The sequence below is a fragment of the Oreochromis niloticus genome, linkage group LG7 (assembly GCF_001858045.2).
Source record: "Oreochromis niloticus isolate F11D_XX linkage group LG7, O_niloticus_UMD_NMBU, whole genome shotgun sequence".
Lineage (NCBI taxonomy): Eukaryota > Metazoa > Chordata > Actinopteri > Cichliformes > Cichlidae > Oreochromis > Oreochromis niloticus.
This window is the reverse complement of record NC_031972.2, coordinates 19,464,778-19,491,176: the sequence shown is the minus strand read 5'-3', so window position 1 is coordinate 19,491,176 and position 26,399 is coordinate 19,464,778. Positions and strand designations below refer to the sequence as shown.

The 26,399-nt window shown below is 37.2% G+C and overlaps 1 protein-coding gene across 1 annotated transcript in view; it reads right to left on the bottom strand.

Moving 5' to 3' along the window:
• The window catches only part of brinp1 (bone morphogenetic protein/retinoic acid inducible neural-specific 1), a 105,011-nt gene that overhangs the window by 31,953 nt on the left and 46,659 nt on the right, over positions 1 to 26,399 (bottom strand). Inside the window, exons 3-4 of the mRNA XM_003454968.5 lie at positions 16,745 to 16,935; positions 9,809 to 9,978 (exon numbers count right to left, since the gene is read on the bottom strand). Of these exons, the coding sequence (XP_003455016.1) occupies positions 9,809 to 9,978; positions 16,745 to 16,935 (361 nt within the window). The remainder of the gene's footprint in view (positions 1 to 9,808; positions 9,979 to 16,744; positions 16,936 to 26,399) is intronic.

The following is a 26,399-nucleotide window of genomic DNA, read 5'->3' as shown; positions in this document are numbered from 1 at the left end:
TATAAAATAATTATACAAAATAGACTCTAAAGCACTGTGAATTATTAGGGATAAAACTCGGAAAAGTTAGCTGTAAAACTGCTATCTATTATGTGAGCTTTGCTCATAGTTTGTGCACACATGTATCAAAAGGTAAATGCATCCATGAGTTTAGGCCAGTGTATACCTATCTTTTTATTAATACATCTCTCCAGATGTATCATAATACAGTCCCCTTATGCCTTGTATTAGATAACTTTGTCATTTGTCACCTAAAACATCTCCCTATCTCTACATATGATTCAGTGTGTATCGACTGCTTCAGCGTGCAATAAAACCACTTTTTGTCAGGTTCATTAAAATCACACAGCATATGAAGCTCTCATTATTTCTACAATTCCTTGAAGTTGTCATGGGAGTAGTATGATCTTACTTCTACTGCTATACTGAAAAGGATGTTTCTCTGAAACCAAACCACACATTATTCTAGTCTCTGTTGTAAGAAAGAACAAGGAGAAATAAAAGGTGGTTTGAAGCTATGTGAGATAAGGAAAACAATGTATGAGGCAATAAGATGGGTGAGTGGGACAGGGAAGATTACTGTAAGGTTCAACTGTCTTCATTACACGTCTCTTCTGCTGCACCATCCTAATCTGCCCATCACATGCCATTTTCTTAATGACTTGCTATTTATGGCTACATAGAAAAGAAGAGACGTGCTCCTCTGTAATTCTTCACCCTGGTAGTGAAAACTCTCTCAGGACACTTTTCTGCCTTCTTCATATCATTTTTCGTGTGGCTGGAGTGTTCCTCTAAGTCACACTGGAGGCACGGAGCAACCACATTGTTTTTTTTCTGTAGTAGCACATTTCCCTTGAACATTTATAACATTCTCTGTATGAATATTTAAATATCTAAATGTGTCAAGTGTAAAAGACATTGTTAATGTAACTCTTTAGTTTTAAGTGATACTGAAAAAAAAGATCAACTTTAGGGCATTTCTAATTATAAACTTGGCACCCTCGAGTGTTGTAACTCAAGCAACACTGAATATAAAATCTGTCATGCTTGCTTGTGGCAAATGCAAATTAGATGTAAACTGCTCCAACTTGGCTTCTGCAGACGACAGAAATCTGGGTCATATTGTATACATGTTAAATTTCTCTTACCTTACACAAGGCTCACAAGACTAGACTGAGAGATGAGAAAAAGGATCGTATGACTCTTGCTGGTACACTACCACCACCCACAGCACTGCAGCATCATCAGGAAATATGCATATTGATTGCTGGTGTAAATCTGCCCAGAGTAACTGTATGGATAGGTGACCTTGTGAGGGATGCAGTAAGCACACCCTGTAGGAATGCACACTTGCACACTTCATGCATGGATGACTATAGAGTACGCGACACAGTCAGCCGCTCAGTCACATGCAGACTCACATACAGTCAAGATAGCATGCAAGCACACATTCACACAGCCAATTCCTCATCATACTTCTTGCTGCATAATCACACATTTCCACTGGAACACACTCACTCGTAAAATTGACATTTTCTTTCTATTAAAACACTCCATTGGGTATCTTATTTTCATTCCTAAATGACCCTCCCTCCCCACTGGAGTCCTAGCTTGCAGCAATGAAGTTCAGCCACACAAAGACAAACAACCATATGTCATCTTTTTTCTATCAGCAAGGTATGATTTTATGCACAGTGGGGAAAAAACCTCACTAACGGTTTGTATGAAGGTCATATAAATATATATAAGTACCTTAAAAATAATGATAATAATGCATTAATATATGATTAAAAATGTTTATATTCATTAATGGCAGCTTTTAGCAAAGTTTTAGTAGTGTAACTGGTTGAAATAACACATGTATAAGTTTAGCATTGCACTGCTTTTAGGTAGCATTATTCTACATATGTAGCAATTATATTTATCATAGAATTGCTAATAACCCTTACATAGTGCCTACAAATGTTTATATAATAGCATTTCTCGAGTAATTCATTAGACTCAGACTTTTCTTTCAAACTATGTTGCCAACTTACATTCATCATAGAGTCTCATTAATGATCACAGAACATTACAATTACATTAAACTGTAATTACAATTATAACAATTACAGAACTTTATAAAGTATTTTAGATGCCATATAATATCTAAAGAATGAGCTTAAATGTTCAGTATAGCCATGACATTTTTTTATAAAGACATCTCTCTGCACTGAAACATCCCAATGGATCACAAACTAAACGATAAACCTAAATAACCATACATGCTCAATGTATGATACAGTTAAACAGTTAACATTTGGATAAACTCTGTGTCATGGATGAAATGCTTAGCTGCCCAAAGGGATTCTGATCTTGTCTCAAGATGCAAAGAGCGAAAGACTTTGAAAGAGGGTTTATTGTTGGGGCACAGATGGCATGAGTTTCAATCACAAACACAGCTGGACTGGCTAGAGTTTCAACTTGAAAAGCGGCTAAATTAAATCTGCAAATAGATCTATGGGAATTGCTTCAAGGGCTGGATGTTGGAGATGATGCTTGTGTGAAAAAGAACAACTGAATGGACTCTGTGCAGGACATGATCAGATGACTGCCAGGAAGAACAGAGTCGACACTTACATAGAGGGAAATGTTAGTAGTGCACAACTTATGCATTGGGGGTTTTGCTGGCATGAATTGGATTCGCTATCCCTTTAGAGGAAATGGTTATTACAAATTAATAGGAAGTTTTTCTGTGGTATCACCTGTATCCTATTTCCTGTCTGTGTGCAGGTATCCCATGCAACCGCTTGTATGCCAGGATACATTTCAGGAGATGTAAATCTCCCACTTACTGGCTGCACGGTCAAGAGCTGCACTCACATAGCAGCAAGACAGTCTTTTGTCATCCAAGTGTTGCGGGTCATCTTAGCAAGTTTCCATTGCTGTAAGCATGTCACTGTCTAACAGGTCATCCCACTACTGCTTTTTGTCCAAGATTTGGTGAAAAAGAACTTTGACCCTCATAGTAAATCCTGTGAGAAATGGGGGCAAAGGGAGGAAAGCAATTTAGTTTATAGCACAGCGTATCTGTGGGATGTGGGATGACCAGCACAGTCCCAGGGCAGGTGTATGGGGTACATGTCTGTATGTTTAGCTGATGATCTTCTTGGGTAAACGGCTAATGACATAGCTAACAGTTTGTCCACTGTCAAAGCTAACAAGTCATTAATAAGCCCCTCGGTTTGTTGATGACATCTTTGGCCTTTCTGGCAAACAGAAGCTAGTTGTTTACTTTGAAGTGCTTGATAGAACAGTCATCATTTCCCTGATGGTTGTGATAATGCATGGCCATTAGCTATGGAGTATATATAGGGCACCACCTGGTGAACACATATTCCCAAACAGGAGGATCAACTCATACACTCTAGGTAGGAGAGTCTCTCACACCCAAGAAATCCCTATATAGGCCGATCTTCAGGCAGCAATCTCACCTGATGAAATACTTCTTTGATACATCCCCAGGAGAGGGATGGGCCTGGCAATAGCAGCTCATTTGGGATTTGGTGGTTATAGGTGAAGGAACACTAAAACACAACTCAGTTTTTGCATGTGCCTTGCAGTCCTTTCAGTGTCTTGGCAGTAAAGAGATTTACATTGTGGAGCACCTCAAAGGGGTTTCCCATGCATGTATTACAGTGAACACACAACCAGTAGTGTGTGGTCTGGTGGTGCTAACCACAGTGCCAGGAGCAGTTGTTCGCCTTTACCTATGTAGTCTTCTGCTGTCTTGCGAGGTGCCTTAAGTTCATGCAATGATCCAGAAAGTTTTGACGAAAAAATCTTACGAATCATTAGGGTACACACTGAAGGGGTGGGGTTGGGGGGGTCAATCATGTCTACCACCCTGCAGTCTTTTTAGTAGCAATCTTATACCATTTCCATTGCTTCTTGAGCGTGTTTCTCTGTATTTGCACAAAATAATTGATCTTGTTGAGCATTTCCCCACCCTCACGATAACCATTTCATTCACAAGTTTCGTTGCCACTTTGCTATCTATGTTATAGCTTGTAGTCTGTGGTAGGGTTTGTCCCCTTTAATCATCTATCCAAGTCAACATATTTTCCTACATCTTCACTTCAGGGAGTATAATCCATCTCCAACTCATAATAGCTGCATTGGACTCAAAGGACCGGTTTGTGGCAGAGGCTCTAAAATGTCATACTCACTGCACTATGTCACAATTGTGGAGAGGGCATCCGTAAGAATTCAGTGCCTATGTTCCTCTAAGACTGGATGTATACAAAACCTCTGACACAACTGACACAAGTAACAGGCTAACTGCCAAAATAAATTGGCAAGACAGCACTTAGCTAAGCCGCCAACCATCCCCCTTTACAGCTAGGCTGGCAAACAAGTTGTCCTACTATATCTTCTAAACATTTGCAGTCACTAGATCTCAAATTAATTGAACAGATTTTGAGCTGACATGTATGTAACAGTGGTAACCTCAGCCAAACCCAGCCAAAAGACCAAATGAGTAAATACTTCATGGAAACATGCTCAGTCCATTCAGTAGAGTTTTAGAGACATATAGAATCAGTGCCATGCTGTTGTTGTTGTTTTTTTTCTATGATAAATTTCACCATTGGACCATGTCTAATTTAGACAAATTTAACCATTTTTCCATCACTGATTTTGATTACTAAATTTTACTTAGCAATACAATCAGTGGTCCTAGGGAAAATTTCTTATTCAGGATTAATAGTGTTCTATGTGTTTTTAGTATTCCAACCATTGTAGCTTGCACAGCATGTGCAACCTGTAGGAGTCCAATAACAATCAAACAACTGTTTGTATTTCTCATTGATGAAAAAAAAGCAACTACGTTTATAATGAGGAAGCTTTGCATTAGTGCCTGCACAGATGTCTGATGTCATCAAAGATTGATTGTGATATACCCTGCTGGCTGTCCTGATGTTCACGTGCTGTTCTGCCGCCTCATTAGTAGTCTGATAATGACACAGTTAATCAAGTATTGCTTGCCAAAGTCATACACAGCAGAAATTCTGATTTGGGGTCCTGCAGATCATTGATTTTCTTTTTCTTTCTTACTTAAAATCATATAAGGATTTAGGTATGGAATCAGTGTATCTGGTAGGATTCTATATCTGTATAATGTATATACCTGTATAACTTAATAGAGAGTGTATTCAGAGTGTATAAGTGTACGGTGTTTTAAAAATGTTTGCTTCTTATTTCTCGTAGTAATTCTGATTTTTGCAAGCAATTACATTTTCTAGAATACTTTTGTTACCTTTCCTGTGAATCCTATCAAAGACAATGTGAGTGAGAGTGAAACAAAAACAAAGAAACAACAGCAATGAAAAAGTAGGGAAGAAGAAAAACAACTTTTTACATTTATCGTCTTGAGCAAACTAAATTAAAATATACAAAATAGATACATGTTCAAGGTCATTTGCTGTCCTCATAGGGAAATTTATATTCGACTCATATAATAATATATCATGGTAAGAAACATATACAAGACTTTAGAAGCTGTCGCACTTCTCTGGTGATTCTCTGAGCAGGGCAGTCAGGGCACCAGCATCTTTCTCATGAATGCCCGTCACAATGAATATCCATATAAACACTGTTGATGGAGCTGTTCTACTGCTGGCTGAGGGTCTGTCTCATCCTCTTTGCTAAATTGGCTATTCGATTAGGCAGACAATTGACAGAAACATGGTTTTCGTTTTAAGAAAATTCTTCATTCTCCAATGTGGAGGACACTTCTTTCATTAGAGACACATTAGTTGTCTATAGTTATCAGAATCCTTTCAATTGTGTCTTAAGGATACAGTTGTTTTGCCATCTATCGTTCCAAACTTATACACTGTGGAAATATGTCACATAATACAAATACAATACAAAGCTACGTCTTTATTTTGCCCTTCACATTAGAAATTTAAGTATAATTTTAAATCCATGAATTGATAGTTCAAAATAATTGATACATTTAAACATGTTTTTAGTATATACAGTGCTTTGAAAACATATTTGCGTCCTTAGATTAGATATTTTTCATATTCATTAAACAAATTCTAATATTTGGTTGAATTTGTGTGATCAAACAAATTCTACTAGTACAGAAAGATAACCCAGGTAAGAATAAAAAATACGTTTTCATGAGACTGTGTGTGTTCAAGCTACTATAAATACTCTGGGTAATAAGAGTGTTAGACAGATGCTGAATAAACTAATAGTGAATAAATGTTTTAAATACTGAATCCCACAGAGGTCAAAGTTTGAAGTTTTCACAAAATATTTCAACGGAACTGACTTTCAACCTGCTTACCTGCAGATGGGAAATGTGGAAAACATTTCTGCTGTATTGATGCATGTTTTTTATCCTGATTGTAAGTTTGCACTCCAAAGCAGGACTTACAGCCATACTAAATCAATATTGGAGGAGCAAAGCCCTTGTTCTCTGTGTTTATAGATCCGTGCCTTCTGATGGACTTTGCTTCCACTGCACATTTTGATCACTGTCTGTCTGCAGCCGACGTGACTGGAGAACTGCAATTTAGGCTGCCTTTATTTATAGTCAAGCAAAAGGAAAATACAGATTCGTCCCAAGTGCATTTTGTTTTGAATTTGTTTTGCATTTTGAATATCAGACAAGGTTAACATATATTACCAAATGTTATTAGTATCACTAAAAATAAATATAATGCTGAATGTATTTTTACATTTTTTCATATTTCGACCAAACATTTAGCACATGCTCAGCCGCTGTTTTAGGTGCTTTTAACACAGATTTCCCTAAAAATGTTACAATTAAGTATGAACCTCTTTACTCTTAAAAGATATGCAAATGTGTGTGCATTAAAAAGCAAATAATAGCATACAATAGAATATAGTAAACAGCTTTCATGTGAGAGAAAGTGCTCTTGATTTTACATGGGTCCATCAGAAAACAGTCTGCTACTTCTCAAACATGATACTAGTATCATGTAACATTAAGACAAGCTATCCTGACACTGTCCGGTTATAATATTCCTAAACAAAAGTACAAATTATACCCACTTCCTAGTCAGTGGAGTAAAAAAGAAAGAAGCTGATATTCTTAAAAAGTCTCCCCCTCACATCCTGAGTGCTCTTACTTGCTGGGTGTAACCACCCACTGCACAAAGGCTGATGCCCAAAATGTTCCAATAAATCAATATAATAATAAAATAGGAAACTATGTGCAGAGGGCAAGGACTCTAATCTAGTCGCCACATATTTCTATTGGGTTATAAGTGACAACTGAGAATGACTGCATTGAATCTATGCATATTTTTTGTTCTTTTTAGGTTTTATACACAAATTGACAAAACTTACGAACATCTGAGCTGAGCTGTTGTTCTACTTGATGATAAAGGTTGAATATATTTAACAGTACAAAGAAAGCAATGTATGTTCAAAAATACTAATAGGTATGAACATTTTAAGCAATAAAAGCATGAATTTGTGTTCCATTCTTTTATGTAACTGCTGGATTGCACCACCCACGCTACAAGTTCACTGCCATTCTGACTGTGCACAGCCATGTTTGTTTCACTTGATAGAACAGACCTATTAGGTGGCTATTTTATCCTGTTAAAAAGCAAAAGACATCAATTTTGTATCTAAGACAACTCATTACTAACCCTCATGCAGTACGTGATAAGCACAAGAAACCCTTCTTGCATGGCATTAGCTCCTTAACTTACCCATCACCAATCCATTCCCACCCCTTTCCCAAGTTAAAAAAAACCCCTCTCCTCTTGAAATACGCTATTGGTCCATCAGTTTGGATCTGAAGACATGTAGCCCTCTCAGCTTTCGATGTGTGTGTTTGTGCGTGCGCGTGTGTGTGTGTGTCTGTGTGTATGTGTGCTATATAGATGGTCTCTCTTCTCCACACGCCCTGCCTTCCTTTCCTGAGAAACTGACTCAGCAGCCACTGTCAGGTCTGCTTAATTTTGTCATGCTTGACTTCCTGCTACCTGGACTCTCATCTGCCAAACCCCCTTAATCCACTTGTCACTCACAACAACAAAAAGCTCGGGATCTGCTCCTTGAATGAAGATAGGGAGGTGGAGCATTGGTGGGTGTATAAGAGAGTTATCCTGCAAATTTTAGTGCAGGTGTGCAAGCACAGGTGCATCGCAACTGCTGTGGGAATTTTAGAGTTATGGGGATTTCAACACTATTTCTAGCCATTACCCAGAATAAGACAGGAAATTTGTCAAAGTAAAAAAAAGAAAAATATCTATCTATCTATCTATCTATCTATCTATCTATCTATCTATCTATCTATCTATCTATCTGTTGCCATACACATACATATATATATATATATATGTATGTATGTATGTATATGCAAAGTTCTAAGCCACTTATATCCTCTTTCTTCCCCATTTTGATGGTCAGCTGGTTGTCCATCATCAGAATGGGTCGCTGGTGGCTTGTTTTGACCACGTCTACATGCCTAAATGCACGGAGTTGCTGCCATGTGATTGGCTAATTAGATATTACTTAATAAAGTGTCCAATGAGTGTACATGTCATTGTGACTCAGCATAGTTAGGGTACATATTTTGCCTTCACAAATGAAAATGCAAAATTTGTCGAGCTGACCTTGTATAGTTATATCTTTGATGACATTTACAAGACAACAGCCTATTTTACTCAAGTTTAGGTAGCATTCGCTGCCTAATTTCACATCTGCAAGCTTTTTTTTTTACAAAGAATTGTGTGATTGCAAATGCCTGGAAAACTAGAGAAGTCTAAATAATTATGATCAGCAGGGCTTGAAATTAACACCAGCTAACTCACTCGGAGTAGTTAATATTTGACTGCAGCAGACACAGTTTTACCTCAGGGCTTGTTAGCTTCCTACTCTATTTCCAAACAAACACAACTTTCCTCAGTTCTTTCTCAGATTGGTATGATTTTATATGGTCCTTCCTAATCTACAATTTCTGTTAAATAAACATACATATTTGTACAGCTGTCATTTCAGGGCACATCTACATGTTTTTACAACTGCTGCTCCTAGCCCCCTCTCCTCGCTGAAAGGGTGAATCAGTCTGAATAAACAGTGAGCAAGCAGTTGCATGCAGCAGGCTCACACTACAAATACAGTTGTTGTGTGTTTGTTTTTCTCTTGTTGCTCTTGTTTCAGTTATTCGTTGAAGACTGATGAAAACAAATATATTGTCTTTAGCAGTAAAAAAAATCATTCCTGTGCACTAACTTTCATTATCATCTAATCTCCTGTACCTACTGGGGGGTTGGTGGTGGTGGTGGTGGTAAATTAAAGTGTTTAATACTGTATGTGTATAGTATAGCTACTTTCAGTCTTCAGCCTGTGGTGCCATCATTAACACTGGTTATCTTTCATCATGCTTACTCCTCTATACTTTGGCGAAATATGCTAATTAAGACACCCTGTATTACATTCAGATTATTTCCACCATCCTTACAATGGCTAATGTATATTCATGAAATGCACTGTGTTTGTGTTTTTGTCTTTTCACTTTAATTTATTTGTATTATGCAACATATGTCTCTCTAGAGGAAGAGAAAGTAAGTGTTTCTCTGACTGTCTAAGCGAGCACACGGGTTATTTATTCCCTATGAGATTCACTTGTCAACTTCGCGCATGTGCCATTTACTGCCTTTGCACTGAATATCACAAAACATCTATACTTGTATTATGAAAAAGCATAAATTCATGCACAACAAATCAGGAACCAAAAATATTTGTATGTGAATGTGCATGTTTAAAATCCGCTAACCTTGATGGCATTGGTGGAAATCTGGATCTCGTGCAGCTTCCTCATTGTACCGTCACGGTCAATGAAGTAAGACGAAGCCAACTGATGGAGGGCTTCCACATTCTGAGTAGCGTTGGCAAGCTTTCTGTCCAGCTTGTTTTTGGCCAGGTACATTGTCAGTGCCTCCTCCCCTGCAAGTGGCAAAAAGAAATGGAATTATATAAGCATGTTTTTTAAGGACTTTTTAAGGCAATGAAGACATTATTTTTTAATTCAGTCTACTACAAAAGCATAGCAAGAGCTGCAGATATATTGAATGTGAAAGTTGTCATATTCAGTCTTATCTTCCTTGCCGGTGGAACTCTTGATATAACAGAGAAGTCAGAGATGAATACCAATGCTAGGAGCTTTAGCTTGAGAAACCAGATGCCTTAGGTTTCCCAGAACAGTCACATATTTGCTGCTTCATCCCCAGCTGGCACCATCCCCGGAAAATGCCCTTAGATTTACCCCTATTGGGATGGCATTATTTCCACAAGAGGTGTAGTGATATAGAATTTTTACCACAACACCACAGGAATTTCATCCTGTGGTGTTGTGGTAAATATATCACATTCGAATTTTTCTTGGAAAAGAACCCAGAAAGGGAAAAGGATAGGCATGATGCAAACACACAAATAATTGATTATCAGCATTAAAGAATGCAAATATTTTAAAAGAAAAATACGAAAAGGTTAAAAGTAAGTAGTGGAACCAGTTTAGCTACCTCAAGAAGACTGCACAAATCCCAGTCCTCCCAGTTATATATTTTTAGAAAAATGCTGTGTTCAGGTAAATCACATTACTGATACTATGCTGGTTACATACTTTATAATTTAAATGCTTTTATTATCAAAGATGACAAAGTAAGTCAGTCTTCACACATCAGAAAACACTTGAAAAAGAGAAGTAGGTCTGTCAACTCACTGAATTCAACCTGATCTTGCAGAAAGTGTCTGTAAGGTCAAGAATATGAAAGTCTAGATCAGCAAAGGGCCTAAATATTTACAGAGCGCCAGACAACCATTTCAGTTTGCATGTCTTGTGCTTGTTTGTTGACTCACTAAAAAGAGCTGAGCTGCTCAATCAGTACACATCATATTTCTCAGTCTTTCATTCCCACAAGGAGAAACAGATTCATAAAAAGCAAACAAGCAAATATCAGTTCACTTCTGCAAGCTCACACAATCTATCCTTCAAAGATTACTGTTCGAATGGCAAACCATATGCTTGGAACTATTTCAAGAGCGTGTCACATATGTTCAGGTTTACAGTGCTGTGAATGGTTATTTGGCCCCAAGCGATGCATTGGAATTGGTCATTTAACTTGTGGTGACCGTGACTAGGGGTGGGTAGCAGTCAGGGCCAATGTCTCATGCCTGGTTAGAGTACAAACACTGAGGGGACGAGGGCCGATTCTCTGATGCTGCAATGCTCTCTCTCCCTCAGGGGTTAGCAAAGTTACTTACACACACTCGACTTACACCACTGCACAAGAATAATAGTCCCACATTAAGCCCTTGATCTGCCATTTTTTATCACTATTTCAACTTAGTGTGGCATAAAGGTCTTCTATACATAAATATTTTGTGGTTATTGCTAGCTGGCCAGGAAAAATCATTACCTCTCTGGCTTTAAAAAGTCATTTGTGTGCACCTTTCTATAAGTAATACATTGTGTTAGATTATTGCGGGGCACCTCGCTGGCACATTGCCAGAAATAATCAGCTCGTGTAGGGTTTATGTGTTTACAGCTGAGAGGTATTTTAAACTGTTTCATCTCAAATCAGTGTTTCCGTACATGTGTACAAGCATGTTTTCTGAATATCTTTTTCTTTTTTTTCACTTTCCTTGTGTGTATATGAATGTAGAGGTCGTGGAGGACATGAGACTGCCAAGTGTAATGGAATGGTAGGGAGAGTCCCATTTTATGCCAGTGGTACATGTGTGGGAAACCTTTTCAAGTGACTTCATAACCCAGTCACAGAATCACAGGACACACACATACACACAAACATAACCTGCATTAGCTGTTTGGCGCTGCTGTCTTCAGTTACTTTAGTTGCTCAGTTAATCTTCTTCAGTTACAGAAAAATTACATCTATTTTTTTACTTAACTATATACACATATGTTTGATGACAAAGATTGTGTAAATAATAAACCAACATTTGATGAAATCTATTTCACAACCCAACAACTACTGAGCTCTATTGTAAATATCTTACTTGAATAATCTCGTCATTAAAATAGGTTAACAGGACGCTTGTAATAAAATGTACATGTAACACTCACAACCAATTTTCTCCCCTTCTCTTCAGCGGCATAACGCTATTGCCAGTTACACATTTGCTCCTGGTTTATGCAAGATGTATTCTGGTATAATGGAGTAAAAGATATTGTTGTTGACAGAAGCGTTGACAAGTTTCACTGGGCAGTTTTACTCTACAACCAGAGGCACAGCCATAGTTCTGCATATGAACTTTAGCCTAGGGCAACCACAAGTCATTTCAATAAACTATTTCTTCTTTTTCATAGCAGAAGATATGAGACACTGAATAAGTCTCATTCAGTCAGTCTGTGTATTCACAATAGAGTGTTTTGCTGGGCAAAGGAGTCTCCTCAGCTAACATGCAGTTATTAGTGCAACAGCTCTAACAGAGCGTAAAGTAAAATGCGCTCTTTCTCAGTTAACTACAAATAGATTTTTAGAAAATGCACTGTGGTCGTTGTTGTTAATGTAGATTATGGTGGCAAAAGCTAGGCAGAAATGAATGTCGTCAATTAAAGCGACAGTGTTTGCTGTTTTGCAAAATGTTTGAGCAGAATGTATGTAGGACAATGAACTCTCCAAAGTAGCTATAGTTGTCTGCTGAATTTAATTGGATGTGTCTCCTTTTAAGCTTTTTTCTCTATTCCCTGACTCAACTCAGATGCTCTATAGTTGGCTGTACACACACCCATGGAAGTCACAGCGAAACAGCAGTTCTCTCACTTAAAGTGGAAAAATGATTTCAAGCATGTGAAGGATAGAAAATGACAGATGTGCTAAAATATATTCCTTACAGCTTTAGCAAAATGCAAATCTGTCCTTCACATTCCCTAAAAGCAATACCTTCCTCTAGCATTTATATACAGCCTTACTTTTGCAGACGTCTTCACTACTGACACACCGAAAGGTTGAATTTTCCCGTCAGCAAATGTGCTTCACTTACACTATTGTTCTCAGGCAAAAAGCCTGAGGTGTTAAATATTTGCGCCAACTGTTTTAAGTACGTATTATTTACTTATTTATTTATTTATTTCATCTTTAAATTCAGTTAAAACATAAACTTGGGTATATTTTCATTTTAACAACTTCAAGTCTTTTAACTGCAGTGAGTACCCAGGCTAAACTCAGATCATATGCTACACTTCAAAATACACATCACTTCACACTCCTTAAAAAAAGCCAAACAAACGAACAAAATAAAAACATGTGCCACAAACTCAGATCTAATTAAAACAGTCAAAATGTTCAGACAGCAAACGTTTTCCCTTGACGCTGTCAGTCAGTGCTCAGATAAGAATATCAGACTTTCTGTCTTCTGCTTCTTAGAATACAGTTAACCCTGTCATTACCACAGCACCATATTTGCAGGCAATTAGTAACACAGAAAGCTAGTTCATTAGCATTCATTAGCATAGCATTGATCCTACCTCTTTTATTACATGAAACTCTTTAACAACAACAAATATAAATGACAAACTACCCAACTGAATTCATTTTGCCTTTAATTAAAAAAAGTAAAAACAAAAGATATCGAGAAGAGGCTGTAACTATATTCTCTTTTTTATTAGTTCTTGTGAGCTCAAAGAAAAAGAAAGAAAGAAAGAAGTAACGACTCATGCTAGGTGACATAACAATGGTAATTCATTGTAACATTTTCTTTCAGTTGGGGCGGAGGGGCTCTAATGGCGCTCTTCACACTTGAACACTCAACTTTAAGTTGCCTGGGAGAAGGAGAATTCATTTCTTTCCTCTCAAGTGTATAATGACTCATGAGACCACAAAGTGTAGGTGGCTAAAGAGAGAATTAGCCTCCTCTTCTTACTTCATCTCTAGTATTGAATGCACATTTCTTGGTTCATATAACTGTGTTCTTTAATGGGCAATTCCAAGATTGACATAAGAGTGTGCCGACCCACAACTTGAAAAAAAGGCCTGAAGGTTAAAGAAAACATGGTGATGATAACTTAGGGGGCAAAGTAGATGAGCTAGGGGATATCTGTAAAAATATAGAGGAACCACATAAGGTGATGCAATTCAATAACCTTAAGGAGGATGCTGTGGGTGAAAATGATACTGTGGTTATTTTCAACTGTTTTAGCCATCTGATGTACCTGGTGTATTAGGATTCTGCCTAATTTTATTTCACCCCCATATGATGTTTCCGCTCAATATTGTATTTCCAATTTCCAAAAAAAAAGGTGTTGCAGGATGAATCACCTTACAGGGTGGGTTATACAATATCCCAGTTCTAACTCTTCACATCTAATATTCATCTGCACAGTGTAACTAAATAATTAAAGCCTAAGCCGACTTTATATTTGAAAGTAAAGAAATCTGCTACCAGATTTTCATTTTTCCCCCTTAATGCTTAAGAATCAGTTCCACTTGAAGATATCACTTCTGACATACAAATATAGTTTGAGGTTTCATAATTAAAAATTAAATTAAAAGACACCAGTTCTCTCTGAATAATTGATACCGGGGTACATAAATGCACATTTCCCAAGCTTTGGCAAGTCTGGAGCAACATGACCCAAGCCTGTTGAACAGCATCATAATAGTGACAAAAGTATAAAGAATATTTTTCAGAGGCATTCGATCATGAGATTACGAAGCTACATTACAAACGGCAATCTACACAAGTGAAGCGACTACTTGGCAATGTTTCATGCATGCAATTATATAATTCAAGGTTTGAATAACAGAGCAGATTATCTTACTAATTATATCTTTAAAATGCAGTTGGGAACGTAATCACAGTTAGCTGCCTTCATGCATCCCTCAGAGCTTGTGATAAGATAAGAGATAGCGAGGAGGAAGCATTTATTGTTAGGCTAGGAGAGCACAGGTGCTTACCTTTTTTTTTAGGGTGAAGTACATTCAATATACTTTTGATGCTTTTTTTTCTTTTCTTTTTCACTGTAAATTAATTGAATTGATTAATTCTAGAAATGTAGAACAGTGTTGCTATAATTCATAGTAACTAACAGTAGCTATAGAATAATGCTTCTATAATATATGCAATCTACACTGAAAAGTCCTATTTGATGATCTGTCATGCTTATAGATTAATCACAGAAGTGCACACTTTGTCCCTTAAAGTAAAGGTAAGTTTGAAGATCATATGTAAGTTGAATTATAATTTTCTCACCACTTTTTGCACAGGTTTCTGATTCAGCTACACCTTCTACACCTCAGCTCTTGCTATGTTTATTTATGTATTTTTTGGTGCAACAGCAGCTTACCTTCACTACTTAACTTCTTCGGGATTCCTTTACTAACTCATTTTAAGTGCCCATGTAAAGCATCATCATAATCACATTTATTGGTTTTCATACAGACTGATAATCTGTTTTCTGAGAAAATTGTTCATTGAAATGATCAATTATCATGAACTGAAAATAGAAACAGGATACGTAGAGCTTGTTTTCAACATTTTGCCCCATGTAAGGAATCTAATTATTTTTATGAAGTTCTTGTGTCTTTGTCTCTCCACTTAATACATGTTTCTGAAATTGTTTCCAGATGAAAAATCTAGCAGACAGCGTGCCGTTTCCATTTGGTTGATTGCCTGCAATTCTGTACAAGTTACTAACCATGGACAGCTGACAAATCAAGACACCTGGCAATTTCCTGTAATTTTCTCATTAATGTTTTGTCTTTCATATACTCATATACTGTTTATATATATACTCTTAACTCTTTCCCCCCTGGATGCCTACTAGAGTAACCCTTGTTTCTGTTTTCTGAACTGAGCGGTTGCTGTCATATTTTAGACCTGCTTCCAGAACAAAATGACTGGGTGCACATCAAAAGTTAGTGACAGTGATTTCTGCCTATATAGCTTAATAGGGCTACCCTTGGAAAAACCTGCTCTAGTGCTCATCAAACCACGTCTTTAATGACACATACTGAGGTGTCAACGCTCATCATAAAGGGCACAGGGGAGGTCGTCAAATGTCATGTTCATGGGAGAAAGAGTAAAGGTTACATTTTCTCTGTAATGAAACAGCTACACTTTAATGGAGATGCTTATGTTCTTGTTTGTTTGAATGAATTCAGCATCCCCCCCACATACAAACACACACACACATCGTATCAATGAATAAGTCTATCGATTGTTCAATAGTCACTTGAAAATCTCAGCTTTTTTGATTTGGTTGGAGAACATTTTCACGTCCGCTTTCTTCTGCTCTTTTGTGATGTAGCTGCAGCTGAGTTTTTCAAAACCCTGAAGAAAGAGTTGGCCTCAAGCTGCCTCACTGAGTTGATGTGACATTGTTGCAAGCTGGTAAATAAATGATCCTGGACAATATTATGTTGAATTTTTGTAGAGGAATCATGCAGGGGCATTTGATTGTAATATTTACTTACAAAAATGAATAAAACTTACCAAATGCTTGATTTTTTTTGTTATACTGTGTATCATCAGATTTTTTTAAATACATTACATATGCATGTCCAAAACACCTAACAGATCTAACAGACTTTTCTTGAAAGAAATCCTCTCTTACATATAAATTCATTCATTGACATGAACCATTTAAGCAAGCCATGTGTAATAAGCTTTTTCAGCCAGTGTGGAAAAACAAGTAATATTGTTAATCAAGCATGGAAGTGAGCAAATGAAACATGTGAACCTCTCTTACCTCCCAGGGTGGCTGAGATGAGAATGTGAGTTCCATATTTCTTAATGATAGTGTCAATGAACTGCTGAGTAGTGGGCCTGCGTCCCAGCAGGCGTACACTGCGCTGGAACTCAGGCATGAGTGGCACAGGGTTCCGAATAAGATCCCTCCTTTCAATTGCAGTGTTCCTCACCTTCCAACGTGCAAATTCCCTGCAAAACAACAGGAAAAAAAATGCTCTCAACAACATACTTTATATTACACTACTAATATTGCAGCTACATTACTTATAGAAACTGAAAAGCCAGTGCACACTGGGGTCTTTCATGTGAATACAACTGTATGAGAGAATAAAACATAAAAAAAATTAAAAAACAGAGGCCAATAATGAAGATGCACCGTATTCTCTTGTGTTTATTGAGTCATACAACCATGCATAATCACTGTTGCTTAGTTTGTAATCTGACCAGCTTCCTGCGATGTTCCTCTGTAATGCAGTATGTTTTTCTGAAAACTGCTCAAGGTCATTTCCTCTTCCTCATGCTCTGACTTAAATCTCAAGAAAGAAAATATAAAAATACACAGTGCACTATCAAAAAAAGCAACACTGACTTAACTACAACTCATTCTGCCCTTGATGTTTTTGTGTTTTTACAGTGTAAAAGATCATGGAGAATAAGCGTGAATGCTTATGAAGCTCGTTTCTGTATCCATCGAGACCCACATCAAGAAAAACATTTCACAGGAAACATTACAAATATTTATATTGCAGAATTCCTGTTGTATTTTTAACTATAATTGATTGTTTATTGCTATTTTAATCAGAAACTGCCATTATTATCTTCCATTCTTTCTGTAAATACAAAATCATTTCATCCTTTTATTGCATACATTTATTTTATGTGAATGTGTATCTAGAGGTTTATTTAGAATTTAGGAAAAACACTTTTTTGATTACTGCAGTGTGTTCTAATCGTCAAATGCTGCAAATTTCCATATGGCTTTGACAGATTACATCATTACATAGTTATGACCTTATTTTCTGTTCAGTGCATTTCTGAGAAGCAGCAACTCTGCCGCCGATTTTGTTCGTCATATAATTCATCTTAGATTATTTAAAAACCATGTGATGATTTTCCTGATTGGTCTGACATCCAGCATCTCTCTCTGGTGGTGGATAATATACTTCTAATGAGTTCACGTTTGGCCCCAGTGCCTCCACCTGTTCCTAAACCCATGAGGATTTCCAGCTTTCTCACTGGCTCTTGCAGAGAAAGTCCCTGCAGGGAAAACTAATGTCACCTCATTTGGTCATTACCAAATATCATGAGATCCTAATGACTAAGGGTTAAAAAAAAAAACAAAAAAACAAAACTCTTGGCTCTAACATGTCTGTGAAGGTTCTCAGTCATCCAGGTGATCGTAGTCTAAGGAGCTTAGAAAGAGATTTTGAGATCCCTTCCCAGACGCCTTAACGCCCACTCACATCCTGGGCCATTTGACCTCAGGAAATTACATGATAGGGTGGGGCCAGGTTTAGGGATGAGTTTCGAAAACCGGTTCTTGTTGAGAACCGGTTCCCACTGTTTCAATTCCTTGGAATTGTTTGCCATTTTTGCAAACGATTCCCTTATCGATTCCAGTCGCCCCGAAAGACGTCACCACGTTGCGGAGCGTCATTTACCTGGCAGGGCGCCTAGGCGGCTCAAACGCTCAAAAGTTTGGTTATACTTTACGAGAACGGATGACAACAGGGCAACTTGCAATACTTGCAAAGTAGATATTTCATTTAAGGGAGGAAACACTACGAATATGCAAAAGCATTTGCTCACAAAGCACACTGTTAGAAAAAGCGTCTTGAAAAAACGGTGATATTCCGGCAGCTGGGGCGCCAAAATACGACCGTATAATTACAGAAAATAACTCCCGCATAAAAATACGGTTATTTCCAGTAATGAAAATACAAGTAGTTGCGCTAATTTGACATGGGATCTCGCCTTTTTCAAGTGCCGCTAAACATTAAATTAGGAACAAGTTAATGTCATTAAACAGTGAAATCATCTGTAAATAGAAAAAGAAAACATCCCCAAAAAACAGTAATATTCCGGCAGCTGGGGCGCCAAAATACGACCGTAAAATAACAGAAAATAACTGTCCCATAAAAATACGGTCATTTTCAGTAGTGAAAATAGAGTTTGTTGCGGTAATGTTACATGGGATTCTGCCTTTTCCAAGTGCTTTTAGACATCAAATTAGGAACATTGTAACGTGATCAAACAATGAAATTACCGATAAACAAGGTCAATGAATGTGGCAATATGAATCATAATACGTAAATGTCCAGAAATATACAGTTAACAGTTGGTTTAACTAATAATGGATTGCATGCTCTGGGACAGACTGACAGAGGTGAGGCTGCCGTATCGCACCATCGGCCCCTCTGGCCATCGCCAGTAGGCGGTAGGTGAAGTGTCTTGACCACGGACACAACGACCGAGAGTGTTCGAGCCGGCAACCTTCTGATCACAAGGCGAACGGCCAACTCTTGAGCCACGATCGCCCTAACTAGCAATGATAATAATACTTATGTGATGTAACACAAGCTTATAGGGATCATGTTATATACTTTACCATAGCATTACATTTGAATTCAACAGTTCAATCTTTCAAATAGCGGACAGATATTTGTGGAATCATGATACATTTGTGAATGTATTTTAACAATCTAAATATGCATATGTACAGACAGATACATTTAATAATCATGACAATTATGTTTCATTACATTACAGTGATTTGACGTTAATTTACATTTGAAATGTGAAGTCAAAGTCTATTTACGTAACTTTAATGATATTCTAGAAGAACAGAACAAAACTGTAAAATGCACGATTCTTTCCTACGGTCGCAGCCATACCCGCGACCTTGTTGTTGTTAGTTCACATTCATTGGCCGATGCTTAGCGTCATGTTATTATGTGTCCCAACATCCAATGGCATATCACATTGTTTTCATGGCCACACCCTCACCCCAGGTGCAGAGGCCTATTTCTGTTCAGGAATGTTGTGAATACTTTGAGAGTTATATTAATAGCAATTCCTACTTCTACATTTATTTTTTTTTTAAATATAATTTGCACAGCGTGGCCGTGAACTGATTTACATTGTAGCATGCAAAGGAATCTTAACTAAGAAGCTCAAAGAGAGAGATTGAGCTTATTATTCAACCCCAAGCTGTTAGGGGGAGCTCTTTATTTAAACACTTTCCGGTGCTTACATGTGCCTCAAGGTTCAACAACAGCAGAACAGAAGTCACTCATGGTACATGAGTGACATCCCGCTACAAAACAACAACTGTCAGTGACTCTGCACCACAGCGCAAACACAACATTCAAGATAACAGTTAAAAGTAACTAACCATAAACAATAAAACAAGAACATCTAAACAGCAGCACACGTCCCAAGGCATGATGGGAGAGAACTAGCTGTTTCTGGATGTATTTTTACGATCTAAATATGCATATGTACGAAAAAATATATTTAAGAAACAAGTAAATTGTGTTTTACTATATTTACAGTGATGTTATGTTGTTTTACCTTTGACATGTAAGATCACAGTCTGCTTATGTAAATAGAATGATATCCTAGGAAGACAGTACAAAACTGTAAAAAATTACAGTAATATACTTTGACATTACTATTTTTTGGAACAGTGCACGCAATAACCTTAAATGAATGTCGTGTTTTTAATTCCGCTCCGGACTCGTGAATCTCAACCCAGCAGCAGCGGTAACGTTTGCACGTCCTCTCCCGTTAATGCGGCAGGTAAATGATCAACTAACAGTGCATATTATGTTAGCGCGATCTGCCTTATTACAAAACCTGCCATTACTGTGCATTTAGGTGACCATGATGAGACAGACAGAGTCTGGCTGGCAGTTCTCGCTGCAGTCTACCGGTAGCTTCTCCTTTCAGGCCAGGATAGATGAATGTCTCCGAGCAGTGACTAAGTTTGTGGTAAAAGGCTTGCACCCATTTGCCCCGATTTTCGGTAAGTGAATGTGTTTAATTGTAGGCAGGGACATTACTGGATATTCTTGTGTAATTGCCACAGAATAATTTATGTTATACTTTGTTATTGCTACAGAAGAATATTTATTTTATTATTTTACATTTACAATTTTTTTTCCTGGGGACCCTGTGACACCCCATTGAAGAGCCGTAGGCTGTGGATCTCTTAAGATCTCACTGTTGGGTTTGTAAGGCCATGTTACTCCTAAATTTCTATCTTGTTCAAAGAGAAGATATAAAACAAAGTTCTAAGCTAATCGACTTTAGTGTTCTCTTTTAAAAAAAATAAGAATCGAAAAGAGAATCGATAAAGAATCGAATCGTTAAACAGAATCGAAAATGGAATCGGAATCGTGAAAATCTTATCAATACCCATCCCTAGCTAGGTTTCATAATGGGTTCACCCGAAACCTTCCTGATTGTGACCCACACCCGTTTTCACACCTCGTGTGATTTGGTAGAGGATCAATAGGGGATCCATGACCCCCTTGGGGACACTCCCATAGGGCTTAAAAATCTCCACCATTTGTTCTTAGAACTGAAGAACGTTCTCGGATGACAGGTGAAACATCTTCAAGAAAATTAAAGATGTCCAGACGCTTTTCATTCCAAGCTCCTTAGACTCTTGGCTCCAACATTTCCTAAATGAGATTTTTAAATATAAATGGCAGAAACTGTTCTTATAAAGTAAAGTAGTAGAAGCTTGATCCAAGTAATCCAGGTTTTTGAAACATGCAGATATGGCAGGTGTGTGTAAAATAATGTTGCCTTTTTATTTTTGGGTTTTTTTTAGATTGAATACGATAGTATACAGCTTTTGTTATCACATTTGAAAAATGCATTGTTGAATGTTCAGTTAAAAAGTAAGTGCTATGAATAAAAATTACACCAGAACACTTTATAATAGCCTAATCACAAGCTTTCCTCCTGAATACGTGGGCCCACTCCAATTGATCGGTCACTTAGTTTGATTTTTCTGACATGTAGTCAGCAATGTGTCTGGCTTGATGGAAGCAATTTTTACTACTCTGTTCAGCACTTATTAGCATTTAAAGTTCAATTTCTTTTCCGCCAGTGGACTGTTATGTAATTCATAATGTATCAGACATTTCACAGGTAATATCTCGACAATGTCCTCACAAGGAACATTTTTTAATACATTTTGAACGCTTCAAAGAAATCGAAAAGGATTGCTAACCATATATGTTTATGCATTGTCTTAAAGCCAGAAATTAAATAAATAGAGGTCGTTGCTGCTGATTTGCAGAAGTCTTTCTTATGAACTTTGCAATTCCTCTACGCAGCAAAGACACAAGTGCTCATCTGGCAGGACAGGACACACCACTCAAGCTAGTACATGCTGATTCAGCTTCCACTCTTGTTCCATGACTTAGCTCTTTAAGGGGTACACGTTGCTGTTGTACCTCAAATCTAGAGCAAACTTTTAAGCTGAAATAACTGCAAGATTTTATTTGCAACTGTGGTACCAAATTTGATCTCTCAACACCACCTGCCAGGCTCGCTCACTGTGTCTTTTATTTGTTTCTTTCTCTCTGTCATAGATGTCGGTTGATTGTCACAGAATGTCTCTCATAGTTCGGTCACTATCCATTTTTATATAAAACTATATAAGGCAGCCATATGTGCTTCGGCCTTTCTGCCCCAGATAAGACATGCCAGAAGATGGAACCAACAGTATAACATGATTCAGTGCTTTGTTTCACAGCTCCAAGACCGGGTTTAATGACCTATCAAAGAAAGTTAAGAGGAGATAAATGGTATCGTAGCTGCATGGAAGGAAGACAGGGATAAATGTGATTATTGCTTTATGGTGTTTAAGTAACTCATTTGGGAGGTTGGGTACATTATGTCTGGCTGCATGAAATACAGGATAAAAGATAAGGGATAATATGCACATCCACAAATAAATACTTAATCTATGTAATAACACTTAGATTTAATGAAACTAAAAGTCCAGTATTTTTGGTAAACATTTTCATCACACACAAAGAACGATTCTGAGAAGAGTTTACTTGATCCTACAAGAATATTTTTAACTACAGTCTTTGTAGTCAAACAGTCAACTCCCTATATATTTATATATATATTATCTTAGTAAAAAAAGCATACATTGAGGCAAGGAAAGGAAACCCAAAGGTTGCACAAGTAGCATTGATTTGTTTGGGTTTCTTGCCTGAAATATTGATATGACCAGTATGTTCTGTCTGTAATATAGTCTGTCCTTGCTAGAGCCAAGGTATAGAGATTGCACATAGACATGAAAACCATCATTTAGTGATCAACTGGATGGGAAATACAATGTGCACCAGATTTACACAGAATTAGAGTAAAAATTTAACAGAATGAATGAATGAATACATTTCGTCCAGCAACAGTCATAATTTCTGTCAGTTCAATTGTATCCGTTTGCTAAAGAAAATAAAGGAGACTGATTTCTCATACGTTTGGTCTATGTTCAACCTGAAATATGTTCACATAAACTAATGGTAACAAATTCAAACCAGTCAAGCAACTGATTAAACTTTATAACTGATGGCTTTTTCCCTGTAAAATCGGTGCTATTTCACTGCCATTTTTCTGAAAAGTTGACTTTTCTAGCTCTCACCTACAGAGGCAAGTTAATCCAATCAAGGTGTTTAACAGGAAAACAGTTGATTTTATTGTGAAACAGTAAACGGAAAGTGTATTGTATTTTTATTTGTTAAAAATTTGTTTACAGAAATTTTTTTTAAAAATGGTTTTGTCCATATGGAGAGAGAGATTGGTAAGAACAATGTTGCAGCTGCATTTCTGTGTCCTGTTTTTGCCCAACTTGCAGTTTCCAGTAGATATTTAAATATTGTTTAATTCATCAGGTAGTACATTTAACATTTGATCTCTGTTAATTCAATACAACATGCCAGGAATAAAGTCTCTACAAAATGGAATGACACCACAAAATTCAACAAAACTATCCTATACATAGACAACTGTTGGGAAATGTAGGAACAAATATAATTGATCTAAAAGGGGAAGGAGAACTGATCCTTTTATTTGTCAGATGACTATCAGCTTTACCAATGAAATGCAGAAATATTTGGGGTTATTGCATACTTTTTAGCCTTATGGGACTTATGTTGTTTCATGAAGATGTGTCTTTAGTTTTTTTGTTTTGTTTTGTTTGTTTGTTTTCTTCCTTTATCAGCCTGTGTTGTTGTTTTAGAAAAAAAGAGGTCAGGTCGCTACCATAACTCACAAACAAAATTAACAAAAATTTGTACGCCAGACCTATTTTTGTTTCAACCTGGTGCTTCAACATAATAAAGCTGGCTAAATTGTTACAAATCAATGCCTGTTGTGCTTCACAACAACGCCTTTATATGTAAGATTCATTTGCAGTGCTTACTGTAATTGTTAACATAGTATTTATATGTTTTGAATGACTCAATAAGTGGTATGACTATTATGATGCACCCTGAAAACATAGTGGTGGAAAGTGAGAATATGGCATGTCATAACAAGTTCCAGGCAGCATGTCGTCTGCTTCAATTAGAGTTGGGGGCTGTATTGACATCCACTGAATATTCCCTAAAGCTCTCGCACGGGCAGGAAAAGACCATCATACAGTGTGTCACCACAGGCACTTAGCTGATTTTGATGCTGTAGCCCAGATTAAAAAACCTTGAGAGAGCATGACAGACATTCAAAGTAGAAGTGGGGAAGCAAAGAATAAAGAGAGACACATCTTTGTTGAAAATATCTAACTAATTGAGTGGGAAACTGGCAAGGCCCATACACAAAATGTTCTTGGGTGCCTCATAAATGACATGTAAAAAAAACAACAAAAAGTAGGACTGTCAGTGAAACACAGCTTGTCATGTCTAGCTTCCTCTTTCCCTTTGCCCTCCTCTAATACTATAGATCAAAGCCTTTACAGTCAAATGGCAAACACATTCATCTATATTTACATCTTGACCTATGTCAGTGTGAGGTATAAATCACATTTACATCTGTTCTGCTATCTAAAACAAAGTCTGTGTCATTTTATCTTCAATTAAAGCAAACAATACTGACTGATCATGAAACAACATAAAATCCGGCACCAACTGTAAAAGTGTTATCAACAACTTTATTTGGAATAGATATGATGCTGTCAGAAAGGGTAGCACTATGGCCCGCAGCATTTGACAAACATGATTTAAACTGCAACAATAAAAAGAGGCCAGAATATTATTTTTGACTGGCTATAGATGTTTAACAGTTGCAAATGAGAGTAGTGTGGTGTTTAAAAAGAACCCTGCCCACGTAGACATGCAAACCTTATTATATTCAGACTAATGTCATCAATTAAAATAAAATATAAATAATTCATAGGCAGCTGTGGCTGTTTACGTTGCTGGGTATGTCAAATGGTTGCAATGCCCCCAATTTCTTGACCCTATGGTTAGATAAATATGTATTCTGTTTCAATTTAAACCAGATCATAACACAATGAACAATGAAAAAAATGAAGATGATCACTAATGCAAGTAAGCAACAACAGGGCAAAATCTTAGAAGTCTGTTTGGAAACTGCTCCTCTGTGTTTCAGAAAGGGACTTTGTTTGGTTTTTGATGGAAGAAGTTGTTTGTGGCACCACATGGATTATTTTATGTATTCCACTAATGAGGAATTCCAGACGTTAGCTTCTGCCACCATTACATCAGGCTACTTTATAGAATACAAAAAAAAAAAAAAAAAATTAAATGCAAGAGAAACATGCCACAGCTTTTGTTTTGTGTTTATAGATGTCTTTTGCATTATGATAAACAAGGATTTTTAGGCAGATTTGCCACAATTGTGATGTTTTATGGGTTGATCTCATCAGCCTTCATGATTGGAAGAATACAGGCCTACAACAACACAAATAAAAACACTATTGTTTAGAGATTTATGTTACAACAGAAATGGATGGATATTGCTGAAGAAAACTGCCAAAAGCCAGTTTCACTCTGCTGTGGTCCTACTCAGAATAGAGTGAGAACACCATTTGCACACAAAAGCTCTGTAATCCTTTATTTTGCTGCTGCTTCATACAGTTTCTTTAATGATAATCGTTAAATAATATTCTAGCAATTGCTTCAACTTTTTGTTAAAAACTGTCTGCTGAAGTTTGTTTTGTTGAACTTGCACTGTGGTGTTTTTCATCATCTAAGAAGAACATATCCTAGGATTGGAAGTCCTGCTCTACTGTTTTATCCAACTCAGTTTCATGTTCACATGTATAACCATGGTCCATAATTACCACATCATACAAATCACCTGGCAATTGTATGGCATCTGACATGTCTGTAGTCATCTCTGTCTAGCTGTCGTGCTTAGAGTACATTTACATACGTATCGCTGAGCTGACTAAACTGGCAGATTGTCAGGTTCCTCATGTTATCGTGATCGTTGGTTCACTTTCACAGACACCAACTGGCAGTCTACTGTCTGCAGAACATCAACTAATATTTTCTGTCTTTCATGTTTCTCAGAGTGATTTTCAATTACTCCCCCCAAGAGTGTTTAGAGTTTTTGTAGACAATTTTAGGCACAGTGTTGGTTTAGTTGCTGCCTGTCGTGAG